The sequence below is a fragment of the Scyliorhinus torazame genome, chromosome 12 (genome assembly GCF_047496885.1).
Source record: "Scyliorhinus torazame isolate Kashiwa2021f chromosome 12, sScyTor2.1, whole genome shotgun sequence".
NCBI lineage: Eukaryota > Metazoa > Chordata > Chondrichthyes > Carcharhiniformes > Scyliorhinidae > Scyliorhinus > Scyliorhinus torazame.
In genome coordinates this window covers 67,624,844-67,650,698 of record NC_092718.1, presented here as the reverse complement: position 1 = coordinate 67,650,698, position 25,855 = coordinate 67,624,844, and the positions used below count along the sequence as shown (strand labels likewise).

The following is a 25,855-nucleotide window of genomic DNA, read 5'->3' as shown; positions in this document are numbered from 1 at the left end:
TTGGGTTGGGGTGTGGGTGTCTTACAGTCAGGGTTGGGGGTTTGGGGAGTTTGGGTTGGCGGTGCGGTGGTTTTAAAGATTCAGTGTTGGGGGTTTGGGGGGTTTAGAGTCGGGTTTGGGGAGTTTGGTTGGGGGTGTGGGGGTTTTAGAGTCAGGGTTGGGGGTTTGGTTGGGGGTGTGGGGGTTTTAGAGTCAGGGTTGGGGGTTTGGGGAGTTTGGGTTGGGGGTGTGGGGGTTTTGTTTTGCAGTCAGGGTTAGGGATTTGGGGAGTTTGAGGTGGGGGGGTGGGAATTTTAGTGTCAGGGTTGGGGGTTTCAGGAGTTTTGGTTGGGGGTGGGGGGATTTAGAGTCAGGGTTTGGGCTTTGAGCAGTTTGGTTGGGGGGTGGGAGTTTTAGAGTCAGGCTTGGGGGTTTGGGGAGCTTGGGTTGGGGGAGTGGGAGTTTTAGAGTCAGGCTTGGGGGTTTGGGGAGCTTGGGTTGGGGGAGTGGGTGTTTTAGAGTCAGGGTTGGGAGTTTGGGTTGTGGGTGTGGGGGTTTTAGAGTCAGGGTTGGTGGTTTGGGTTGGGGTATGGTGTTTTAGGGTCAGGGTTGGGGGTTTGGGTTGGGGTGGGGCTTTAGAGTCAGGGTTGGGGGTTTGGGATGGGGGGTGGGGGTTTTTGAGTCAGTGTTGGGGGTTTGAGGAGTTTGGGTTGGGGTATGGGGGTTTTAGAGTCAGGGTTGGAGGTTTGGGTTGGGGTGGGGGGGATTTAGAGTCAGGGTTGGGGGTTTGGGGAGTTTGGGGTGTGGTGGTTGGGGTTTTAGAGTTAGGGAGGGAGGTTTGAGGGTTTAGGTTGGGGTGTGGGGTATTGTGAGTCAGGGTTGGGGTTTGGGGAGTTTGGTTGGGGGTGTGGGGGTTTTAGAGTCAGGGTTGGGTGTTTGGGGAGTTTGGGTTGGGGTGGGGGGGTTTTAGAGTGAGGGTTGTGGGTTTGGGTTGGGGTGTGGGGGTTTTAGAGTCAGGGTTGGAGTTTTGAGGGTTTGGGTTGGGGTGTGGGGTTTTTAGAGTCTGGTTTGGGGAGTTTCGATTGGGGGGGTAGGGTTTTAGAGTGAGGGTTGGGGGTTTGGGGTGGGTTGTGGGGGTTTTAGATTCAGGGTTGGTGGTTTGAGGAGTTTGGTTGGGAGTGTGGGGGTTTTAGAGTCAGGGTTGGGGGTTTGGGGAGTGTGGGTAGGGCGGGGGGGGTTTTAGAATCAGGGTTGGAGGTTTGAGGGTTTGGGTTGGGGTGTGGGGTTTTTAGAGTCGGGGTTTGGGGAGTTTGGATTGGGGGTGTCGAGTTTTAGAGTCAGGGTTGGGGGTTTGGGGAGTTTGGGGTGGGGGGTTTTGGAGTCAGGGTTGGGGGCTTGGAGTTTGGGTTGGGGTGTGGGGGGTTGGGGGTTTGGGGAGTTTGGGGTGGGGGTTTTAGAGTCAGGGTTGGGGAGTTTGGGGTGAGGGTTTGGGGGGTTTAGGGTCAAGGTTGGGGGTTTGGGGAGTTTGGGTTGGGGGTGTGGGGTTTTTAGAGTCAGGGTTGGGGAGTTTGGGGTGGGGGTTTGGGGGGTTTAGAGTCAGGGATCGGGCTTTGGGGAGTTTGGGTTGGGGGTGTGGGGGTTTTAGAGTCAGTGATGGGGCTATGGGGAGTTTGGGTTGGGGGTGTGGATGTTTTAGAGTCAGGGTTGGGGGTTTGGGGAGTTTAGAGTCAGGGATGGGTGTTTGGGGAGTTTGGGTTGGGGTGGGGGTGTTTTAGAGTGAGGGTTGCGGGTTTGGGTTGGGGTGTGGGGTTTTTAAGAGTCAGGTTTGGGGGTTTGGGGAGTTTGGATTGGGGGTGTCGAGTTTTAGAGTCAGGGTTGGGGGTTTGGGGAGTTTGGGGTGTGGGGGTTTTAGAGTCAGGTTTGGGGTGGGGTTTTAGAGTCAGGGTTGGGGAGTTTGGGGTGGGGGTAGAGGTTTGGGGGTTTAGAGTCAGTGATGGGGCTTTGGGGAGTTTGGGTTGGGGTGTGGGGTTTTTAGAGTCAGGGTTGGGGGTTTGGGGAGTTTGGGTTGGGGATGTGGGGTTTTTAGAGTCAGGGTTGGGGAGTTTGGGGTGGGGGTAGGGGTTTGGGGGTTTAGAGTCAGGGATGGGGCTTTGGGGAGTTTGGGTTGGGGTGTGGGTTTTTTAGAGTCAGGGTTGGGGGTTTGTGGAGTTTGGGTTGGGGGTGTGGGGTTTTTAGAATCAGGGTTGGGGAGTTTGGGGTGGGGGGTGGTGGTTTTAGAGTCAGGGTTGGGGGGTTGAGGGTTTGGGTTGGGGTGTGGGGATTTTAGAGTCCGGGTTCGGGGTTTGGGGAGTTTGGGTTGGGGGTGTGGGATTTTAGAGTCAGTGTTGGGTGTTTGGGGAGTTTGGGGTGGGAGGTGGGGGTTTTAGAGTCAGGGTTGGGGGTGTGAGGCTTTGCGTTGGGGTGTGGGGTTTTAGAGTCGGGGTTGGGTGTTTGGGGAGTTTGGGATGGTGGGGTGGGGGTTTTAGAGTCAGGGTTGGGGGTTTGGGGAGTTTGGATTGGGGATGTGGTGGTTTTAGAGTCAGTGTTGTGGGTTTGGATAGGGGATGTGGTGGTTTTCGAGTCAGGGTTGGGGGTTTGGGTTGGGGTGTGGGGGTTTTAGAGTCGGGGTTGGAGGTTTGGGGAGTTTGGATTGGGGATGTGGGGGTTTTAGAGTCAGGGTTGGGGGTTTGGGGAGTTTGGGTTGGGGGTGTGGGGGTTTTAGAGTCAGGGTTGGTGGTTTGTGTTGGGGTATGGTGTTTTAGGGTCAGGGTTGGGGATTTGGGTTGGGGGTGGGGCTTTAGAGTCAGGATTGGGGGTTTGGGATGGGGGGGTGGGGGTTTTCGAGTCAGGGTTGGGAGTTTGAGGAGTTTGGGTTGGGGTGTGGGGGTTTTAGAGTCAGGGTTGGAGGTTTGGGTTGGGGTGGGGGGGGATTTAGAGTCATGGTTGGGGGTTTGGGGAGTTTGGGGTGCGGTGGTTGGGGTTTTAGAGTTAGGGAGGGAGGTTTGAGGGTTTGGGTTGGGTTGTGGGGTATTTAGAGTCAGGGTTGGGAGTTTGGGGAGTTTGGTTGGGGGTGTGGGGTTTTTAGAGTCAGGGTTGGGGGGTTTGGGGTGGGGGTGGGGGTTTGGGGGGTTTAGAGTCAGGGCTGGGGCTTTGGAGAGATTGGGTTGGGGTGTGGGGGTTTTAGAGTCCGGGTTGGGGGTTTGTGGAGTTTGGGTTGGGGGTGTGGGGTTTTTAGAATCAGGGTTGGGGGGTTTGGGGTGGGGTTGGGGGTTTGGGGGGTTTAGAGTCAGGGATGGGGCTTTGGGGAGTTTGGGTTGGGGTGTGGGGTTTTTAGAGTCAGGGTTCAGGGTTTGGGGAGTTTGGGTTGGGGGTGTGGGGTATTTAGAGTCAGGGTTGGGGGTTTGGGGAGTTTGGTTGGGGGTGTGGGGGTTTTAGAGTCAGGGTTGGGTGTTTGGGGAGTTTGGGTTGGGGTGGGGGGGTTTTAGAGTGAGGGTTGCGGGTTTGGGTTGGGGTGTGGGGGTTTTAGAGTCAGGGTTGGAGGTTTGAGGGTTTGGGTTGGGGGTGTCGAGTTTTAGAGTCAGGGTTGGGGGTTTGGGGAGTTTGGGGTGGGGGGTTTTAGAGTCAGGGTTGGGGGCTTGGGGAGTTTGGGTTGGGGTGTGGGGGTTTTAGAGTCAGGGTTGGGGGTTTGGGGAGTTTGGGGTGGGGTTTTAGAGTCAGGGTTGGGGAGTTTGGGGTGGGGGTTTGGGGAGTTTAGGGTCAAGGTTGGGGGTTTGGGGAGTTTGGGTTGGGGTGTGGGTGTTTTAGAGTCAGGGTTGGGGGTTTGGGGAGTTTGGGTTGGGGATGTGGGGTTTTTAGAGTCAGGGTTGGGGAGTTTGGGGTGGGGGTAGGGGTTTGGGGGTTTAGAGTCAGGGATGGGGCTTTGGGGAGTTTGGGTTGGGGTGTGGGGGTTTTAGAGTCAGGGTTGGGGGTTTGTGGAGTTTGGGTTGGGGGTGTGGGGTTTTTAGAATCAGGGTTGGGGAGTTTGGGGTGGGGGGTGGTGGTTTTAGAGTGAGGGTTGGGGGGTTGAGGGTTTGGGTTGGGGTGTGGGGTTTTTAGAGTCAGGGTTCGGGGTTTGGGGAGTTTGGGTTGGGGGTGTGGGGTTTTAGAGTCAGTGTTGGGTGTTTGGGGAGTTTGGGTTGGGGGTGTGGGGTTTTAGAGTCAGTGTTGGGTGTTTGGGGAGTTTGGGGTGGGGGTTTTAGAGTCAGGGTTGGGGGTGTGAGGCTTTGCGTTGGGGTGTGGGGTTTTAGAGTCGGGGTTGGGTGTTTGGGGTGGGGGTTTTAGAGTCCGTGTTGTGGGTTTGGATAGGGGATGTGGTGGTTTTCGAGTCAGGGTTGGGGGTTTGGATAGGGGATGTGGTGGTTTTCGAGTCCGGGTTGGGGGTTTGGGTTGGGGTGTGGGGGTTTTAGAGTCGGGGTTGGAGGTTTGGGTTGGGGGGTTTAGGGTCAGTATTGGGGGTTTGGGTTGGGAAGTGGGTGTTTTAGAGTCAGGGCTTGAGAGTTTGAGTTGGGGGTGTGGGGTTCTAGGGTCAGGGTTGGGTGTTTGGATAGGGGGTGCGGGGTTTTAGAGTCAGGGTTGGGAGTTTGGGTTGGGGTGTGGATGTTTTAGGGTCAGGGTTGGGGTATGGATTTTAGGGCCTGGGTTGAGGGTTTAGGGTTTTTGGTTGGGGTGTGGAGTTTTGATTGCCCAAGCTCTCAGATAATTCAGAAAAGGTGACAGGCCTGAATGTCTGGATCATACTCAACCAGTCCATATTTGCAAAACCCATTTCTTTTACATAGAGTCATGCATAGAAAATAGAAGCAGACGGAGGCCATTCGGCCCTTTGAGCCTGCTCCACCATTCATTATGATCATGGCTGACTATCAAGTTCACTACCCTGATCCTGCCTTCCCCCCCCATATCCCTGATGTATTTTGTCCCAAGAGCTATATGTAATTCCTATAATCAGTCAGGGAATCAAGGGCTATGGAGATGAGGTGGGAAAGTGGAGTTGAGGATTATCATATCAGATCTGTTATGATCCCATTGAATGGCAGAGGAAACCCGATGGGCAGAATGGCCTTTTTCTGCTCCTATGTCTCATGGTCAAAACCAAATTGCTGTTCGATGTGAATCTACAATTGGACAGTAATTGCTGAACAACCCTGAGTATGCTGATAGCTGCACTCAGAACCAATTTGAGATAATCAGTTGAGCACATAACAGAGCTGATTTATACTTTCTCCAAGTGCTATACATTCACACAGTCCTGTTCTTTGCTAACAAAAGGAATATGTTCAAGCCTTGTGCTATTTTTGCATTACCCGGGAGGGTGAGGATTTATTTTGGGGTCCAATCAACTTAACAGAATAACAACCCTCTTTAAGAAGGGGGTGAAGTTTGGGATGCTGTACCCAGCCCGTCTGTGGGTCACACATGAGGAACGGGACTTCTACTTTGAAACGCCAGACGAAGTATGGACCTTTATTAAAGAAATGAAGCTGGAGGCGAATTAAAAGACACTTAAGCCTTAGAGAAGTACTCTGGCGGCGATTTGTGGTGCTGGATTGTATAAATTTAAGAAGCTCTATGTGAAATAATGGGCTGTGTGGATGTTTAAAGGTTGCTTTGTCTTGCAGGGACCTTGTTAGAGGGGGGGTGGGCTTTGAATTTGGTTCTGCTTTTTGGGTAACTATTTTTCTAAAGTGACTGTTTCTTCACTTTTTTTTTCTGATGTTTGTTTACTGGGGAATGTGATGCTTTTAAAACGTTTATTTATGTGGTGGGGAGAGAGGAGAAAAAAATAGGGAGACAGACTACTTGGTGCCAGGGGCGGGAGCTACCGAGTCAGCATGGGTCAGCTGACTCTCTGAAGAGCAGTGGGGGGTGAGCAGATGTTAAGCTGGAGCTTGACTTGGGGGATTGGGTTTCTAGTATTGGTGCTAGGGGGGGGAGGGAGGGGGAGCTGCTTTGCTGACAGGGGGGGAACTGTTACTAGGGTTCAAATGAGAGGTCGGGAACGGCGGCAGCCCGAATGGGGACTCGAGGAAGCGGAGGGCGCGAGCTCGAGGCTGGCCTAAAAAGGGTGATGGTAATTCGACGTGGGGGGGGGAAGTTAGAAGCCCCCTGTCTAGGCTGATCACATGGAACGTGAGAGGACTGAATGGGCTGGTCAAGAGGGCTCGCGTGTTCGCGCATTTGAGGGAACTGAAGGCGGACGTGGCAATGCTACAAGAGACACACCTAAAGGTTACAGACCAGACGAGATTGAGGAGGGGATGGGTTAGCCAAGTGTTCCACTCAGGACTGGACTCAAAGACCAGGGGGCTAGCGATCTTGATCAGCAAACGTGTGGTATTCGAGGCAGGGATAATCGTGTCAGACAAGGGGGTAGGTACATAATGGTGAGTGGGAAGCTGGAGGGGGTGCGGGTGGTACTCGTGAACATATATGCTCCGAATTGGGACGACGTGGAATTTATGAGGCGGGTGTTAGGTAAGATCCCAGGCTTAGAGTCACATAACCTGATCATGGGAGGGGACTTCAATACAGTCATTGATCCGAAAGTGGACCAGTCAAAATCCAGGACAGGGAGGAGGCCGGCTGCGGCAAAGGAATTGAAGGGTTTTATGGAACAGATGGGGGGAGTAGACCCATGGAGGTTTGCACAGCCGAGGATGAAGTTTTCCTCTTTTTCACATGTCCACAAGGTATACTCTCGCATCGACCTTTTTGTTCCGAGCAGGGTGCTAATACCGAAGGTGGTGGATACTGAGTGGCAATTGCAGTGTTGGACCATGCCCCGCAATGGGTGGATCTACGGGTTAGTGTGGAGAGGGGGCAACGCCCGCCGTGGAGACTGGATGTGGGGTTGCTAGCGGACGAAGCGGTTTGTGGGCGGGTTAACAAGTCCATCCAGAACTACCTGGAAACAAATGATACAAGGGAGGTCTCTGCAGCGACGGTCTGGGAAGCTTTGAAGGCAGTAGTCAGAGGGGAATTAATCTCTATATGGGCCCACAGAGAAAAGGCGGAACGGGCTGAGAGGGGCAGGTTAGTTGAGGAGATACTCCAGGTGGACAGGAGATACTCTGAGGCCCCGGTCGGGGGGGGCTACTGAGGGAGCGGCGGAGGTTACAGGTGGAGTTTGGGCTGTTGACCACCGGGAAAGCAGTTGAGGAAGGCAAAGGGGGCGATATATGAGTACGGGGAAAAGACAAGCAGGTAAAGTAAAGAACAGAGACGGTAATACTGTCCTGGACCCAGCGGCTGTGAACGAGGTGTTTAAGGACTTTTATAGTAAATTATATGAGTCGGAGCCCCAGGCTGGGGTGGAGGGGATGAGGCAGTTTTCGGATCAGTTGAGGTTCCCGAGGGTGGAGGAGGACCTGGTGGAGGGGCTTGGAGCTCCAATTGAGATTGAGGAAATAATCAAAGGGCTGGAGGGCAAGCTGTCGGGCAAGGCCCCTGGGCTTGACGGCTACCCGGTGGAATTCTATAAGATGTTTTCAGAGTGTTATGGGCCAGGGTTTAGAAAACCCCAAAGTGTATCATGGAGTTCACCTGACCCACAACTTTTAATAGATTGTGGGATGGGGAACACACAGCCCACTTTACAGGTGTGGTACAGCAGAAATGGAAAAGTATTTTTTAAAGCAAAACAATGTTTATTCTTTGAACTCAAGTTAATCTTTTTGAAACATACAGTGAACATCTTAGCAACCATCAATTCAAATACAACCCCCAAATAATACAACACCAAGTAATGCTTACGCTGTCCTTTTAACATCCCGAAGACTTACAGAAGAAACACCTTTTAACAGAAGCACATCAGGTTAAAGTCACTACTGAAAATATCGATAATTCTGAATTCACCAAATGATCGAGATAGTCTTTTCATGGCAGAGAGATCAACAGTACACCTGCTCTGTCTGGCTTCAGCTCCAACACTGAAAACAAAACTAAATCACACCCTGCAGCCTGCTCAACAACGAAAGTAAAAAGCTGACTGACAGCCCAGCTCCACCCACTCTCTGACATCACTGCAGTAGTAAACACCCATTTCTTAAAGGTACTCTCACTACAGATATTTATATACACACCCATTTATAAACACCCATTTCTTAAAGATACTCTCACATGACAAGAGATATTGAGCCCACTGCTGGTGAGGCCGTTTAACGAAGCAAGAGAGAAGGGAGTCCTCCCCCCAACAATGTCGCAGGCCTCGATTTCATTGATCCTGAAATGGGAGAAGGATCCGGAGCAATGCGGATCATACAGGCTGATTTCTCTACTGAATGTGGATGCCAAACTGCTGGCTAAGATACTGGTCACAAGGATAGAGGACTGTGTCCCGGGGGTGATAGGGGAAGACCAGACGGGATTTGTTAAGGGCAGGCAACTCAAGGCCAATGTTCGAAGGCTTCTAAATGTTATCATGATGCCCTCAGAAGGACAGGAGATGGAGGTGGTGGTAGCGATGGATGCGGAGAAGGCTTTTGATCGGGTGGAGTGGAATTACCTGTGGGAGGCGCTGGGAAGGTTTGGGTTTGGTGAGGGCTTCATTGACTGGGTGTGGTTACTCTATCAGGCACCAGTAGTGAGTGTGTGTACGAACCGGCTGAGGTCGGGGTATTTTGAACTACACCGAGGGACGAGGCAAGGGTGCCCCCTCCCCCCGTTACTGTTTGCTCTGGCCATAGAGCCATTGACCATGGCGTTAAGAGCCTCTAGAAATGGGAAAGGGCTGGTTCGGGGGTGGGGTGAAGCACCGGGTCTCGCTCTATAAAGATGACCTGCTCTTGTATATTTCAGACCCGTTGGAGGGGACGGGGGAAGTAATGTGAATCCTGGGGGAATTTTATAATTTTTCAGGATATAAATTGAACATGGGGAATAGCGAGGTGTTCACGATCCAGGCAAGAGGACAGGAGAAGAGACTGGGAGAGCTGCTGCTTAGAATGGTAGGGAAGAGCTTTCGGTATCTGGGAATCCAGGTGGCCCTGGAATGGGAGGCGCTGCACAAGTTAAACTGATCCCGGTTGGCAGAACAAATGGAAGGGGACTTTAAGAGATGGGACATGCACCCGCTATCACTGTCGGGGAAGGTGCAAACCGTGAAAAATGACGGTCCTCCCCAGATTTCTGTTTGTCTTTCAGTGCCTCCCCATCTTCATCCCAAAGGCCTTTTTCAAGCGGGTGAATAAGATTATTTTGGGCTTTGTGTGGGCTAGTAAAACCCCACGAATGAAGAAAGTGTTGCTGGAGCGCAGTGGGAGGCAGGGTGAGTTGGCGCTGCCGAACTTCTGCAATTACTACTGGGCGGCTAATATAGCCACGATTAGGAAGTGCGTAGTGGAGGAGGGGTCGGCATGGGAGTGGATGGAGGCAGCGTCATGTAAAGACACCAGTTTGGGAACACTGGTAACGGCACCTCTGCCATCCTCGCTGGCCCGATACTCCACATGTCTGGTGGTAGTGCTAGCTCTGAGGATCTGGGGGCAATGAGGAGATATAAGAGAGGGGAGGGAGCATTGATTTGGACACCGATTTATAATAACTACAGGTTTGTACCGGGTAGGCTAGATGGCGGGTTCCGGAGTTGGCAGAGGGCAGCAATTAGAAGGATGGGGGAGCTATTTATAGACGGGAGCTTTCCCAGATTGAAAGCTTTGGAGGATAAATTTAAATTGCCAGCAGGGAATGGGTTTAGGTATTTGCAGGTGCGGGACTTCCTGAGAAAACAGGTGCCGGCCTTTCCGCTGCTGCCATCACGGGGGATACAGGATAGAGTAGTCTCCAGTATCTGGGTGGGAGAGGGGAAGGTTTCAGCTATTTACCAGGAGCCTTTGGAGGCGGAGGAAACTCCGGTGGAGGAGCTTAAGGGCAAATGGGAGGACGAGCTAGGAGGAGAGATAGAGGCGGGGCTATGGGCGGATGCCCTAAGCAGGGTTAATACCTCCTCATCATGCGCCAGGCTTAGCCTGATACAATTTAAGGTAGTCCACCGGGCACACATGACAGCGGCTAGGATGAGTAAGTTCTTCGGGGTTGAGGATAGGTATGCGAGGTGCGCGGGAAGCCCAGCAAATCATGTCCACATGTTTTGGCATGCCTGAAGCTTCGAGGGTTTTGGCAGGATTTTGCTAAGGCAATGTCCACGGTACTAAAAACACGGGAGTTAGAGATCTTTGGAGTGTCGGAAGATCCGGGAGTTCAGGGGGCGAAAGAGGCCGATGTCTTGGCCTTTGCCTCCCTGGTAGCCCGGAGACGGATCTTGTTAATGTGGAGGGGCTCAAAGCCCCCGAGTGTAGAGACCTGGGTTAGTGACATGGCTGAGTTTCTCAGTCTCGAGAAAATAAAGTTTGCCTGAAGAGGGTCAATGTTAGGGTTCACTCGGAGGTGGCAGCCGTTCATCAACTTTCTCGGGGAAAATTAAAATGCCAGCAGATGCAGTATTCCAAAAGGGGGGCTGGGCGGATTGTTGTTGTATGGTTGAGGTGTGTGAAGATTGGACTGGGGGGGTAGGAATGTTTATTTTACCATGTTGATGTCATTGTTTATGTTACTGTTATAAAAATTTTCAAATACCTCAATAAAATATATTTTTTAAACTTAACAGGGGCTGCTCCTCGTAGGGCTATTGCCCAAAAGTAACAAAGAACAATGGAAAATTATCAACATCAAATCATAATGTGAAAAGAGGGGTTGATAAAGCAGTCCAACCCCTGCGTTACCCACTGGGCACGGAGAGCCTCGAGAGTGTCCGTGGACAATGCATGATCCCTTTCCACGGACACCCGGCCGCAAGTGAAGCCGTGGAAGAGGGGCGGGCAGTCCGGCTGGACAATCCCGTTGGTCTCCCGCTGGAAGACTTTCTGGAGAAGGTTCAGGAGGAGATCCTCCGCCTTCCCCGCCCCTTTCTGGACCGGGCACCCATAGATCAGGACGTGAGGCTGAATGCAAACAAAATTTCAATAAAAGAGTTGACCAGAAGCTAAAAAGGGAGTGGAGCCCAGAACATTGAACGTAGATATAGCTCAGGGACTCCACAAGACCAAAAATGGCAGGGTTCTTGGGAGTTTGTGAACTGGCGTGAGCGTGAGGAACCCACAGTTCCCCATTGGTTTCCTCATGACAATGCCTCAGCCAATTAGTGTTGACTTGCCAATCAATCAGTCCCTTCTTTTCCTGTAGTATAAATTGTTAGAAATTAGTCATTCCTGCAATTGCCCTGAAGAGAGTGGGGAGCAAGACTTCAGCAACACGTTCTTCAACGGGATACATGTTTTTTTTAATTGTTACAATGCCGATTCCAAAGTGCTGACATTTCTACACAAATTCACTTTTTTCCTCAGTGTTGTGAACATAACTTTACCATCAGGCAAGGGGCTGTTTGAAACCAAGATGCTTGTTTATCGTGAACCTGGGTACAGTGAGCCCTTCACCCAGATCCCAGTCCTGCTTGGTGTCAATGACAAAATCTACGTTGGAACCATTGTTTCCGGCATCGATGCCAATCAATTCGTGCTGACCCTGAGCCATTGCTGGGCAACCCCTCGCAGAGATCCCAACACACCGACGCATTGGTCCTTTATAACTGGCCAGTGAGTATCTTACCTTCTGGGGAAAACAGGCAGAATATGCCCAAAATGCTTTCCTCTGAAATAAATGTTCAGCCTTCACGAGGTTTTATTAGTCGTTCTGTCTGAAACAGGTGCCCCAGTGTCCTGGATGGTTCGGTTAGCATTGAAGAAAACGGACTTTCCACCATTGCTCGCTTCTCTTTGAATATCTTTCGATTTGTCGGAGATTCGAGCGAGGTTTATATACACTGCCAGATACACCTGTGCAATTTTCAAAGCACCAACTGTTTTACAGTAAGTATGTGTGTCCTGCTGTGTACAGAGTTCACATTATAAATAAATGACCGCTGGCGAATTCTATGTGGAACTGAAAGTCAGAAAGACCAGGGAGGTAGAGACAGAGTTAGAATCCATTCAGTTTAGCACAGTGGGTAGCACTATGGCTTCACAGCATCAGGGTCCCAGGTTCGATTCCTGGCTTGCGTTACTGTTTGTGCAGAGTCTGCACGTTCTCCGTGTCTGCTTGGGTTTCCTCCTGGTGCTCCAGTTTCCTCCCGCAAGTCCCAAAAGACATGCTGTTAGGTGAATTGAACATTCTGAATTCTCCCTCTGTGTACCCGAACAGGCACCGCGGTGGTAAATGTGGCGACTGGGGGCTTTTCACAATAACTTCATTGCAGTGTTAATGTAAGCCTACTTGTGACAAGAAAGATTATTATTAGATTATTGTTCAAAAAAACTAATTTAAAACTAACCACAAACCAGAACCTGACCTCCAGAAGAGATAATAAATGTTTATCTCAGTGGATTCAAATTGAATAACCTGTTTTATATTCAGGCATGTTTCATCCTGAAAATCTGAATGGAGAAGGCATGGTTTAGCAGAATATCAATAACACAGAGACATCGACATTTGTCTGTGTGATGTTAATTTGTAACTCCTCTAATAACCTGTGACCCATTTGTATAATAGAAAGTTAAACATGTTCACAAAGCTTCTGATTTGCATTTACTCAAATTTGCAGCAACATCTGACTCAGATAACCCCTCAGAATGAAATCCAGAAAGTTCTGGAAACACTCAGCAGGTCAGGCAGCATCTGTGGAGAGAGAGAAACAAAAGGTTCACATTTCAGATCACCTTTGTCAGTCCTTTGTAAGGCAGGGGTTAAAAAAATAAACCATTCATGTAAATATCTCTGTCAATTGGCTCCTGATATTTAATGGTTGTTTGTCTGTTGGAGAATCTTCTGTTGTTTCTGGGAAATAATTAGCAGAAATTGTAGATCGGGTGATCACATGTGGATGTTGGGATGAGGCAGGTAGAAAAGAGGTCATATGTTGGGAGAACTGGTGAGCAGATTGGAAGCAAAATGTTGGAATGAATGGGTCTTTTTCTGATTAGCAGGCAGTAACTAGTGTAGTCCTGCAGGGATCTGTACTGGGACCCCAACGGTTTGCATTATATATTAATGATTTGGACAAAGGAACTAAATGTATTACCTCCAAATTTGCAGAGGATACAAAGTTGGATGGGAGGGTGAGTTGTGAGGAGGATGCAGAGATGCCCTGGAGCGGGATTTGGTCAGGCTGAGTGAGTGGGCATATGCATGGCAGGTGCAGTATAATGTAGATAAATGTGACCGTTATCTGCTTCAGTGGCAAAAAATGTGGCGATTAGGGGCTTTTCACAGTAACTTCATTGCAGTGTAAATGTAAGCCTACTTGTGACAATAAAGATTATTAAAAAAAAAGGAAGGCAATTATTTGAATGGGTGAAAATTGAGAGGTGAATACTCAGCTAGACGTTGATGTCTTGTGCATCAGTCGCTGAAAGTAAGCGTGTGGGTACAGCAGGCAGTAAAGAAGGCAAATGGTATGTTGGCCTTCATAGCAAGTGGTTTTAAGTATTTACTACAATTGTATACGGCATTGGTGAGGCCACACCTGGAGTATTGTGTGCGGTTTTGATGTCGTTATCAGAGGAATGATGTTCTTGCCATGGAGAGAGAGCAGCGAAGGTTTACCAGGCTGATTCCTGGGGTGGCCGGATTGTCATATGAGGAAAGATTAAGTTGGTTAGGATTATGTTCATTGGAGTTTAGAAGAGTTAGAGGGGATCTCATAGAAATTTATAAAATTCGAACAGGATTAGGCAGGGTAGGTACAGAAAGAATGTTCCCAATGGTGGGGAGTCCAGAACTAGGGGTCATAGTTTGAGGATAAGGGGTAAACCTTTTAGGACTGAGGTGAGGAGAAATTTCTTCACCCAGAGAGTGATGAATCTGTGGAATTCACTACCACAGAAAGTAGTTGAGGTCAAAACATTGTGTGGTTTCAAAAATGAATTAGATTTGCTCTTGGGACTAAAGGGTTCAAAGGGATATGTGGGGAAGGCAGGATCAGGGTATTGAGCTTGATGAATGAATGGTGGAGCAGGCTCAAAGGGCCGAATGGCTTCCTCCTGCTTCTATTTTCTATGTATGTTTCTATGTACAATGGGAGTTCTCCCAGAGCGCAGGTTCAGACATGACATGTCAGAGATGCCCAGTTACTGTTTACAAATATATTCTGCTCATCAGTTATTGGAGCCCAATATTTCTACAGAAATAAATTCTACTGCCTGAGAATATCATTTTTCCAAATTGTGCCATGGTAGCACAGTGGTTAGCACAGTTGCTCCGCAGATCCAGGTTCGATTCCCGGCTTGGGTCACTGTCTGTGCAGAGTCTACACGTTCTCCCCATGTCTGCGTGGTTTTCCTCCGGGTGCTCCAGTTTCCTCCCACAGTCCAAAGATGTACAGGTTAGGTGGATTGGCCATGATAAATTGTCCTTAGCGTCCAAAAAGGTTTGGTGGGGTTAATGGGTGATGGGGATAGGGTGGAGTCGTGGGCTTAAGTAGGGTGCTCTTTCCATGGGCCAGTGCAGACTCGATGGGCAGGATGGCCTCCTTCAGCACTGTAAATTGTATGATTATCTTGTAACAGCTATTTACATGAAGATTATCCATTGTTTGTTGGATTTGAGGCAGATGGCTTTTTATTGAAGTAAAGTGTTTATTCTACTTTGTCCTGAATGTAGCAGTGTCTTGGAGAAAGATCTGACGTGAGTCAAACCAACGGGACCGTTCACACCACCGGCCCATTTAAGAAAATGGAAGGTACGATGTATTATGAAGAAATGTTATTCATTTAAATCCATTTAAGAATCATTTAATTTTGATTAAGGGCAGTACGGTGGCACAGTGGTTAGCACTGCTGCCTCACAGTGCCAGGGACTCAGGTTCAATTTTTGCCTTGGGTGACTGTGTGGAGTTTGCACTTTCTCCCCTTTTTGAATGTTTTTCTCCAGGTGCTCCGGTTTCCTCCCACAAGGATGGCAGGTTAGGTATATTGGCCATGCTAAATTGCCCCTTAGAGTCCAAAAGGTTAGGTGGAGTGACTGGATTATGGGGATCGAGTAAGAGTGTGGGCATAGGTAGGGTGCTCTTTCAGATGGTCGGTGCAGACACAAAGGGATGAATGGCTTCCTTCTGCACTGTACGGATTCTATCATTTACTGCTTTCCATTTTCTCTCTTTCCATCTCCCCCACCCGTGCGTTGTTCAGTTCTGACTGTCCATTAGATGAGTGCAACTCTAGGGTGAACTTTATACAATACTTCCAATTCGTAACTTTGTGCAAAAGGCTTTTCTCTCATTCCCCTTGTCACCAACATCCTCCCTGTTGAGGAAGATTCTGTCTTTAGCTGGGTCTGGTATGGGAGTATTTTGAGTATCTATGGCCAGATCTTAACAGTGGAATCGGCCCCAGTGGATAAGTTGAAGGCAAAGTGGGAGGGGGAATTGGGACCCATTTTGGACTAGGAGGTGTGGAGTAAAGCCCTTCACAGGGTAAACTCCATGTCCTCCTGTGAACGGCTCAGCCTGATCCATTTTAAAGGGGTGCACACGGCTCATCTGACCAGGGCTAGCATTAGTGGCTTCTTTGCAAGGGCAAAAGACAAGTGTGAGCGGTGTTAGGGCATTGTTGTAAAACCTTTGTCTGCTCTGTGTTTCCTTTATGTAATTCCTGACCTGGCTGCCTTTAATCTGCAAACATCTTGCTAGCTGCTGGAAAATGAGACACCCCTGATCTAATGGACTTGCCCAGGACTTCCCTTTTAGGTTCTGTGGCAGAGCCGTGATGCCAGTTTGATAGATTGGCAAGCAGCCAGTCAGTGAAGCTGAAATTCTGAAATTTCTCTTGTTGCTTGCGATTGATCGAGCCATTCAGAATATTCCGGAAGAAAGGCGGGACATCTGAAGAGCTCCATTTTGGCCTCAATTCTGTGAAGAGTTAAGCCTGGAAGCAGCTGGAAGACACTGTCTCTCTCGCTCTCTGCCAGGCAATTTTAAAAACTCCTCGTCATATCCGTGAAGGCACTCCTCTTTAAAAGACAGACAGCAGTCAGAACTGGAGTTGAAAATTGAAGCTGCTTCTCAACCAGGTCTCTGATTCTTTAATCCTCTGTCTGAATGGCTGGGAAGAATCCAATCTGCAAACACGGTAGCACAGTGAGCACTGTTGCTCCACAGCGCCAGGTACCCAGGTTCGATTCCCGGCTTGGGTCACTGTCTGTGCGGAATCTGCACACTCTTCCCGTGTCTGCTTGGGTTTCCTCTGGGTGCCCCGGTTTCCTCCCACTGGTCCTGAAAGACGTGTTTATTAGGTGAATTGGACATTCTAAATTCTGCCTCAGTGTAACCGAACAGGCACTGGAGTGTGGTGACGAGAGGATTTTCACAGTAACTTCATTGCAATGTTAACATAAGCCTACTTGTGACACTAATAAAGATTATATAAAAATCCTCTTTATAATACAAGCCAGGGTTTCTGTACAGAGATCAGATAAACGGAAGACACTGTAAAATTCTCAGGTTTAAAGTTCCAGTAATATCTCCGGGGGATGGTCAGAATTGCACTGACCTGAATTTTCTGTGTGAGGCTCCATCTAGTGGTCGGAGGTGAGAATTGCAGTGACCTGAATCTCCTGTTTGAGCTCTATTGGTGGTCAGAGGTCAGCATTACACCAACCTGAATCTCTTGTACAAACCAATTCGCCAGAGGGTTGCATTCGGAGAAGATCGGTGCCGATAGAGGCCACAGTGAAGATTCATCTCAAATCTTTTCTTTCAATTCCCATTGTTTTAATTCTTCCCCTCCACTTACCAAGTGTCTGTCTTGTATTTGTCTGGGTGCATGGTGGTACAGGGTTTGGGGAATAGGTAGACCAGTAGACCATAGTGCCAATTATTTCATTTATATTGTTATGGGCCAGGATTTAGAAAACTCCAAAGTATATCATGGAGTTCACCTGACCTGTAACTGTTTATAGATTTTGGTTACGATGAGCACAAGGGCCTGCCTTTCAGGTGTTATTCAACTGAGATCTTAGGCGCTTTTAATCAAAAAACAATATTTATTCTACAAATTTAGTTAACATCTTTATAAACACACACTGTAAGCATTTTTATCAACTACAAACATAAATACCCCACACAGCTACAGTAATCAATGTATAATCCTTAGTGAACCCCCCCTTTACTGTTCCAATTCAATAACAAGATCCCATGAACCAAAAAAAACTTCTTTTTTTTTTTAAAAAGTATAAACATTGGGTTTCTTCCTTGGAATAACTCTTTAAAATTGAAACTAGAGAGACAGGCTAAGATACTTCTCTGTCTGAGTACAGCAGCCAAATGTGAAAACAAAGTAAAAACTCAGAGCCACAAACCAGCTCCAAACCAAAGCAAAAGTAAAACCAACACCCAGAGCCACCGCCCAGCTCCACCCACACAATGACATCACTGAAACATTTCTTAAAGGGACACTCCCATGACAATAAGTTATTTTTTTGCTCTTGCTATAAATAAACAGTTTGTAATGTTTTACTTAGCAATCTGGTGTCTATAACACATTGGAGCAGTCGGGTTAAAGATCTCAGGAAAACACAAATTATTGGTTAATTCATTTATTTTGGGACTCCGGGGTCTGCGGGGCTGGAACTGACTGGACACTCACCCTGGGTGTCGTAGCAATGATGTTCTTGGGGGCCAACCAACCACACTCCTATGTTCTGGCCATGTCCCAAATTGCTGAGCTGTTTGATCTCCTTCTTTCGCGCCATGTTAGTAATTCTTTTTCTTAATGTTATTATTGAGGTTTTTACATTTTATGCAGTATACATTCGGTGAGAATAAATGTGCAGGTTAGAATGTACATGTCATTTTCCTCTGTACTGATCCTCTTTCACTTGTTGTTTCAGGGTCCTTTCTTGTGCCCTTTTTCTGTACAATGGGCAGTTATCTCGTATTTACATGTGGGTGGTGCCTACCCCTTCCCTCCCCCCCCCCCCCCCCCCCCCCCACGTTTTGTCATTTGGCCTCCCCTCTTTTCTTCTCCCCTCTCTCTATCCTATTTTTGGCATTCCCTTGGGGGTTCCTTTTCTTGTGGCCTTGTTCTCAGCCCCCTGGCATTTGTGCCAGTTGTTTTCTAGCCTCCCCCACGTTTTTTCTCTAGCCTTCCCCCCTACCTTTCCTGTCTGCTCTCTGTGGTCCTGTTGGCCCCCATGCTTCCCCCCTCCGCACTGATCTATTGGCTGTTGGCCTCGAACAGATCCTGGAACAAGTTGGTGAATGGCCTCCAAGCTTTGTGATAGCCATCCTGACCCTCGGATGGTGAATTCGATTTTTCTCCAGGTGGAGAAATTCCGATCGGTCTGTCTCCTGTTTTAATCAAATTGCAGCTATGGATGGTGTTGCTGATCGCGAGCTGAGCAGGTTTCTCCGGCGGGCGATTAGAGAAGCAAAGACAAGGGCGTTGGCCCTCTTTCCCATGAATAGTTTTGGCTGGTCTGACACTCCAAAGGCTGCCACTCTTGAGCACGGCTCCACCCTCACCCCCACAACCTTGGACATTGCCTCAAAGAAGGCTGTCCAGAGCCCGACAAGTCTGGGGCAGGCCCAGAACATGTGGGTGCGATTGCTTGAAGCTCCTGGCACCGTCACATTTGTCCTCCACCTCCGGGAAGAACTTGTTCATTCAGGTTCTTGTCAGGTGTGCTTTGTGCACCACTTTCAGCTGTGTGAGGCTTAGCCTTGTGCATGAGGAGGTGAAGCTGGCCCTGCACAGTGCTTCACTCCAGAGCCTCTACCCTATTTCCGTGCTGAACCCTTCCTCCCATTTTTCGTCCAGTGGCGAGCGCGTCCTTTCTAAGAGTTATCTGTACAGGTCCCCACAGTTTCCCTTCCCCAGACTGTCCGGGTACAGTAACTCCTCTAACATAGTCCTTCTCTGGGTTCATGGGTATGCAGTGGTCTCCTTGCGAGATGTCGGAGTTCGTTCCCATTTGTTAGTCCTAGTCTCTCCATCAGCTCCGAAAGTCGCTAATCTGTCTTCGGTATAAAAGTCCCTGTCAGTGCTCTCTCTCCCCGCCCCCTCCCTGTCCTGTCCAACCTCTTTTCGGTGGCATCGAGCATGGCTGGTGCAAACCTGTGGTTGCCGCAGATTTTTTTCTTATTCGTTCTTGAGATGTGGGCGTCGCTGGCTAGGCCAGCTTTTGTTGCCCATCCCTAATTGCCCTTGAACTGAGTGGCTTGCTAGGCCATTTCAGTGGGGAGCAGTTAAGAGTCAACCACATCGTTATGTGGGTCGGAAGTCACATATCGGCCAGCAGATTTCCTTCCCTGAAAGACATTAGTGAACCAGGTGGGTTTTTACAACAATCTGCAAATGCACTTTCATGGTCATCATGAGACTTTTAATTCCAGGTTTTTTAATTGAATTCAAATACCACCAACGCCCATGGTGGGATTCAAACCTGGTATCCCAGACCGTAGCCTAGATCTCTGGATTACTAGTCCAGTGACAATACCAACACGCCACCGCCTTCCCACGAGGGATGGAGGCCATAATGGACCGAATAATTGCCTCATTTGGTTCTAAATTCTCAGGGTAGCTACCACCACTTGGCGTGTTGAGTGTTTTGCTGCTGGGGATGGGACTGTTGCTGTGGTGAAGGCCCAGAGCATTGTTCCTGTACAGAAGGGCCAGGCTCCCCATGTTTCTTCTCCTTTGTAGCACTGTTTTGTAGATTCTTGGATTCTGCACCCCCGACACACACATGCCATAATCGTCTTGGCTGTTCAATGAAAAAAGGCCTTGATGTAGATCGGTATGGATCTAAACAGGAAGAGGAACCTGGGCAGTAGATCTCTCTTGATCATCTGTACTCTTCCCACCAGGGAGTGCAGGAGTTGTCCCATCTCTGTCGGTCCCTTTTTACTTCCTCCGCCAGACTGGTCAGATTCCACTTGTGGATCTGTTATAATCTTCCTGATTATTATTGACTAGGGACAATTGGCTGTCCCACAATCCTTAATGAGTATAAGCTCCCCCAATGAGGAGGGCGGAGAAATCATTAGCAGAGTCACCTGCATAAATTGAGCTGGCCAGTGTGGAACCAGCTAGAGGAGAGAGCAGTGGTGGAGTACTGCCGCTATTGTATATATGTAATTGTAAATAAAGTTATTTCTTACAATTCTACAAACTCATGATGGATTCTTTGTGGCCTCACAAAAGGACCCATCTCCAGTCTTCGGCAATCTGGATCTCCAGGTAATGGAATTTGTTTCAAGCGATTTTAAACGGTATACCATCCAGTTCTGCCCCACCCCCTCTCGGATTCACCGGGGATACTCCGCTTTTTTGCCCAGGTTAAGTTTGTAGCCCGAGAAGGCTCCAACTCTCCAGGAGTTTTATGATTTATTTCATGCCGTTTCGTGGGTCCGAGATGTAGAGGAGCAGATCATCCACATAGAGTGGGACTCTGTGTTCTCTGCCCCCTCTTCTGTTTCCCTTCCAGCCAGCTGCCACTCTCAGGGCGATTGCCAGTGGCTCAATTGCCAGGGCAAACAAGAGTTCAGACAGCGGGCATCCCTGCCTGGTGCCTCTGTGCAGCTGGAAGTATTCAGAGCTGGTGGTGTTTGTCCTTGGGGTGCTATACAGGAGCTTCACCAATGAGGTGAACCCTGTCCCTAGCCCAAACCGCTCTAGTATCGCAATGAGGTATTTCCACTCGACTCTGTCAAAGGCCTTCTCTGCGTCCAGCGAGATGATCACCTCTAGTATTCTCTCCCTGGATGGGGTCATTATCACGTTCAGCAGGTACCTGATGTTTGCAGTTAGCTGCCTACCCTAAATAAAGCCTGCCTGGTCTTCTGCGACCACCTCTGGTATGCAGTTCTCCAGCCGCTGAGCCAGGACTTTTGAGAGTATTTTCACGTCCACATTGAGCAGCGAAATGGGGCTGAATGATCCACAATCGATAGGGTCTTTGTCCTTTTTGAGTATCAACCTTATGATAACCTGTGTCAGTGTTGGAGGTTGGGTTCCCCTCGCTGGCGATTCTGCGAACATCTCCCACAGGTGTGGGGCCAGTGCCGTCGCAGCAGAGGTCCACTGGGAACCCGTCGGGTCCTGCCGCCTTCACTGCCTGCATGAAGTTGATGCACTCTATGGCCTCTCCCAATCCTAATGGTGCTTTCAGCTCCTTCCATCTATCGTCCCCCACAACTGGCATGTCCAGTCCATTGAGGAACCATTTCATCGCCAAATCCCCGTTGGGAGGTTCGGAGATGTACAGACCCCAGTAGAAGGCCTCAAATGTTTGGTTGACCATTTTTGGTTTGTCTGCCTCTGCTGTCCTTTACCTGGGCTATTTCCCTCATGGCTGCCTGCTTTCTCAGCTGGTGAGCCAACAGGAGATAGCCTTGCCTCCACGCTCACAAAAGGTCCCTCGTGGCTGGCAGAGTTGGTACTCTGCTTTCCTGGTGGAAAGCAGGTTAAAGTTCATTTGTAACTTTTTCCTCTCCACCAGAAACTCTACGGCTGAGGCCTCAGCCCACTTTCAGGATGGAGTCAATCAGTTATTGCCTAGCTGCCTTCTCTTCCATATCTCTGTGAGCCTTGTAGGCAATAATTTCTCTCCCAATCACTGCCTTCAGTGCATCCCAGAATGTGGAAGGTGAGAATTCCCCATTCTGGTTGTTCGTAATGGACTCGTCTAGAGCCTGTGATGTTTTCTGGCAGTAGATTTTGTCGAACCTCCATGTGGGGCATTGGGCATGGTCCATCTCCAACCTCACATCCATGTAGTGTGGAGCGTGGTCGGAGATTACAATCACGGAGATTTCCGCTCCTACCATCCCTGGAAACACCGATTTCCCAACTACAAAGATGTCAATGCAGGTGTAGACCTTGTGTACTGGTGTGAAAAATGAGAATTCCTTCACGCTGAGTGAATGAATCGCCATGGGTCCACTGCCCCCATCTGCTCCATAAATGTTCCCAGATCCTTAGCCATGCCTGCCATTTTTTCCATTCTGGGGTTTGATCTGTCCATCAGTGGGTCTTGCACACAGTTAAAGATCCCCGCACCGCCCCCCCCCCGCCCCCCCCCCACCCCCACGATCAGTCAGTGGGTGTCTTTGTCGGGGATTCCCGCCAATCTTCTTTATAAATTCTGTTGTCCCAGTTGGCTGCGTATACATTCACCAGGATTACCGATGTCCCATCTCGGACCAATGACCATGACGTACCGTCCCCCTTGGTCCATAACTGTCGTCGTAATAAACACAGTCCTCTTACTTATCAGTATGGCTACTCCCTAACCCTCATCCCGTAACAGGAATGGTAGGTTTGTTCCACCCAGCCCTTCCTTCCCTGTAGTCGGTCCTTCTCTCTCAGGTGCTTCCCCTGGAGGAAGACAATGTCGTCTTTCATGCCTTTCAGGTGGGCGTAGACTCTGGATCTTTTCACTGTGCCATTAAGACCCCTGACATTCCAGGTGACTATCGTGATGTGGAAATTTTGTCTCCCCAATTGTTGCGAGATCAACCATGCTTACCTTGTGATGTGTCCCTGCACTCCGGAGTACCCTCAAGTGGCTGCTTACGGTGCCATCTTGATCCATGTTCCCGGGATTAGCCTGCTGAAGCCAGTCTAGAGCTCGCCGTGTCCCCCACCACCACCTTATCATTTTGTTCCCTCTGTGGTTTTAATTCCCCCTTCTGCCTCCCCCACCACGTAACCCCCATATTCTGTCTACCCCTCTACCTTTCTGCACACCAGGCGCTCTCTCCTCGGTGGGTTATGTGCCGTGGCCCTCCACTCTCATACTTCCTTGAGCTAGCTTTCCCGCAAGTGTGGTGGCGACCCCCCCCCCCCCCCCCAGCGTTGATCTGACCCCCTCCTATGCCTGCTTTGCTGATGTCCCTTCTATCTCCTCCTCAACCTCTCCTGCGCTCTGCTGCACTCGCCCTCTCCTTCCTATGAGCTGGTTCCCCTGTTCATAGCGATACGATGCAGTCCCATGTAATATTATCCGTTGACACACAATCAGGTCAAACAGAATGCCGGTAGTAAGTTTCAAGGGAGTAAGACAAGGCTGGATGGCCTCTACTTTAATGCCAGGAGTATCAAAGGTAAAACGGATGAGTTGAAAATGAAATGAAAATCCTTATTGTCACAAGTAGGCTTCAAATGAAGTTGCTGTGAAAAGCCCCTAGTCGCCACATTCCGGCACCTGTTCGGGGAGGTTGTTACGGGAATTGAACCGTGCTGCTGGCCTGCCTTGGTCTGCTTTCAAAGCCAGTGATTTAGCCCTGTGCTAATGGTGATGATTGACCCATGCAATTATGATGATATAGCTATTACAGAGACATGGTTGAGTGAGGGACAGGATTAGCAGCTCAACATCCCGGGATATAGAACCTTCAGGCAAGACAGAGGAGGGGGTAAAACAGGAGGAGGCATTGCATTATTAGTTAAGGAGACAGTTAGTGCAGTGAGGAGAGATGATACCATGGAGGCGGCGTCAAATGAAGCTTTGTGGATAGAGCATAGGAATAAAAAAGGGACAGCTACGTTGCTCGGTGGGTATGATAGACCCCCAGATAGTTGGAAATTGAGGAGCAAATATGTGCGTAACTTGTGGACGGGCGTAAAAATAATAAGAGGGTAATTATATCAGGTGATTTCAACTTTCCAAAATTAATTGGGATACCCATCATGTTAAGGGCTTAGATGATGATGTGGAGATGCCGGCGTTGGACTGGGGTGAGCACAGTAAGAAGTCTTACAACACCAGGTTTAAAGTCCAACAGGTTTGTTTCAAACACTAGCTTTCGGAGCCTGGGAGCACTGCTCCTTCCTCACTCCGAAAGCTAATGTTTGAAACAAACCTGTTGGACTTTAACCTGGTGTTGTAAGACTTCTTAAAGGGCTTAGATGGAATAGCGTTCTTGAAATGTATAAAGGAGAACTTTTAAGCTCAATATGTAGAGGATCCAATAAGGGACGGTGTAGTGCTGCACCGAATTCTGGGGAATGAAGTCAGACAGGTGGTTGATGTGCTAGTTTGATTTGATTTTGATTTAATTTATTGGCACATGTACCGAAGTACAGTGAAAAGTATTTTTCTGCAGCCAAGGGAACGTACACAGTACACAGATAATAGTCAAAAAGAATAATCAACAGAGTATATTGACAAATGGTACATGGACAAATAGTGATTGGTTACAGTGCGGAACAAGGGGCCAAACAAAGCAAATACATGAGCAAGAGCAGCAGAGGGTATTGGGAATAGTGTTCTTACAGGGAACAAATCAGTTTGAGGGAGAGTCGTTGAGGAGTCTAGGAGCTGTGGGGAAGAAGCTGTTCCTGTCTGGATGTGTGGGTCTTCAGACTTCTGTACGTTCTGCCTGATGGAAGGGTCTGGAAGAAGGCAATGCCTGGGTGGGAGGGGTCTCTAATAATGCTGTCTGCCTTCCTGAAGCAGCAGGAGGTGTATACAGAATCAATGGGAGGGTGGCAAGCTTGTGTGATGCTTTGAGCCGAGTTCACCACACTCTGAGTTTCTTGTGATCTTGGGCCGAGCAGTTGCCATGCAAAGCTGTGATGCAGCCGGATAGGATGCACTCTATCACACATCTGTAGAAGATTATGAGAGTCGATGCAGACATGCCAAATTTATTTAGCTTCTGTAGGAAGTAGAAACGCTGTTGGGCTTTCTTGACAGTTGTATCAACGCGAGTGGACCAGGACAGACTGTTGGTGATGGTGATCCCCAGGAACTTAAAGCTATCAACCATCTCCACTTCAGAGTCATTGATGTCGGGGGGGGGGGGGGGGGGGGGGGGTCATGCTTCCTGATATCGATGATCAGTTCCTTGGTCTTTCCTACATTTAGAGAGCGGTTGTTTTCAATACACCCTGCAACTAAGTGATTTATCTCCCTCCTATAGTTTGATTCGTCGATGTTTGAGATACGACCCAATACAGTTGTATCATCCGCAAACTTATGGATCAAATTGGAGTTGAATCTGGCCACACAGTTGTGCGTGTATAGGGAGTACAGTAGAGGACTGAGCACACATCCTTGCGGGGCTGCGGTGTTGAGGACTATTGTGGAGGAGGTGCTGTTACCTATCCTGACAGATTGCGGTCTGTTGGTGAGGAAGTCAAGGATCCAGCTGCACAGGGAGGGGTCAAGTCCAAGATTGCAGTTTGGTTATTAGGCTTGTCAGGATAATGGTGTTGAAGATGGAGCATTTTAATGATAGCGACCACATCATGGTACAATTTAAATTTGGTCTGGACAAAGAAATAGACAAGTTGGGAAAAAAAGGTTTTGGATTAAGGCGGAGTAGATTTTAACAAAATAAGGCAGGATCTGGCCAAGGTAGACTGGCAAGAGTTACTTGTGGAGAAATCTACAGAAGAGCAGTGGGGGGTGTTCGAAGATGAAATGGGGAGTGTCTAGGCCCGATATGTTCTCTCTAGGGTAATAGGAAGGAGTAACAAGCCCAGAGAACCATGGATAGAGGATTGGTTAATTAATAGAAAGCAAAGAGTGGGGATTAATGGGTGTTTCTCTGGTTGGCAATCAGTAGCTAGTGGTGTCCCTCAGGGATCAGTGTTGGGCCCACAACTGTTCACAATTTACATAGATGATTTGGAGTTGGGAACCAAGGGCAATGTGTCCAAGTTTGCAGATGACACTAAGATAAGTGGTGAAGCAAAAAGTGCAGAGGATACTGGAAGTCTGCAGAGGGATTTGGATAGGCTAAGTGAATGGGCTAGGGTCTGGCAGATGGAATACAATGTTGACAAATGTGAGGTTATCCATT

At 49.0% G+C, this 25,855-nt stretch overlaps 1 protein-coding gene across 1 annotated transcript in view; it reads left to right on the top strand.

Moving 5' to 3' along the window:
• The window catches only part of LOC140386464 (alpha-tectorin-like), a 78,175-nt gene that overhangs the window by 39,505 nt on the left and 12,815 nt on the right, over window positions 1–25,855 (top strand). Inside the window, exons 8-10 of the mRNA XM_072468833.1 lie at window positions 11,397–11,645; window positions 11,756–11,918; window positions 14,707–14,785. Of these exons, the coding sequence (XP_072324934.1) occupies window positions 11,397–11,645; window positions 11,756–11,918; window positions 14,707–14,785 (491 nt within the window). The remainder of the gene's footprint in view (window positions 1–11,396; window positions 11,646–11,755; window positions 11,919–14,706; window positions 14,786–25,855) is intronic.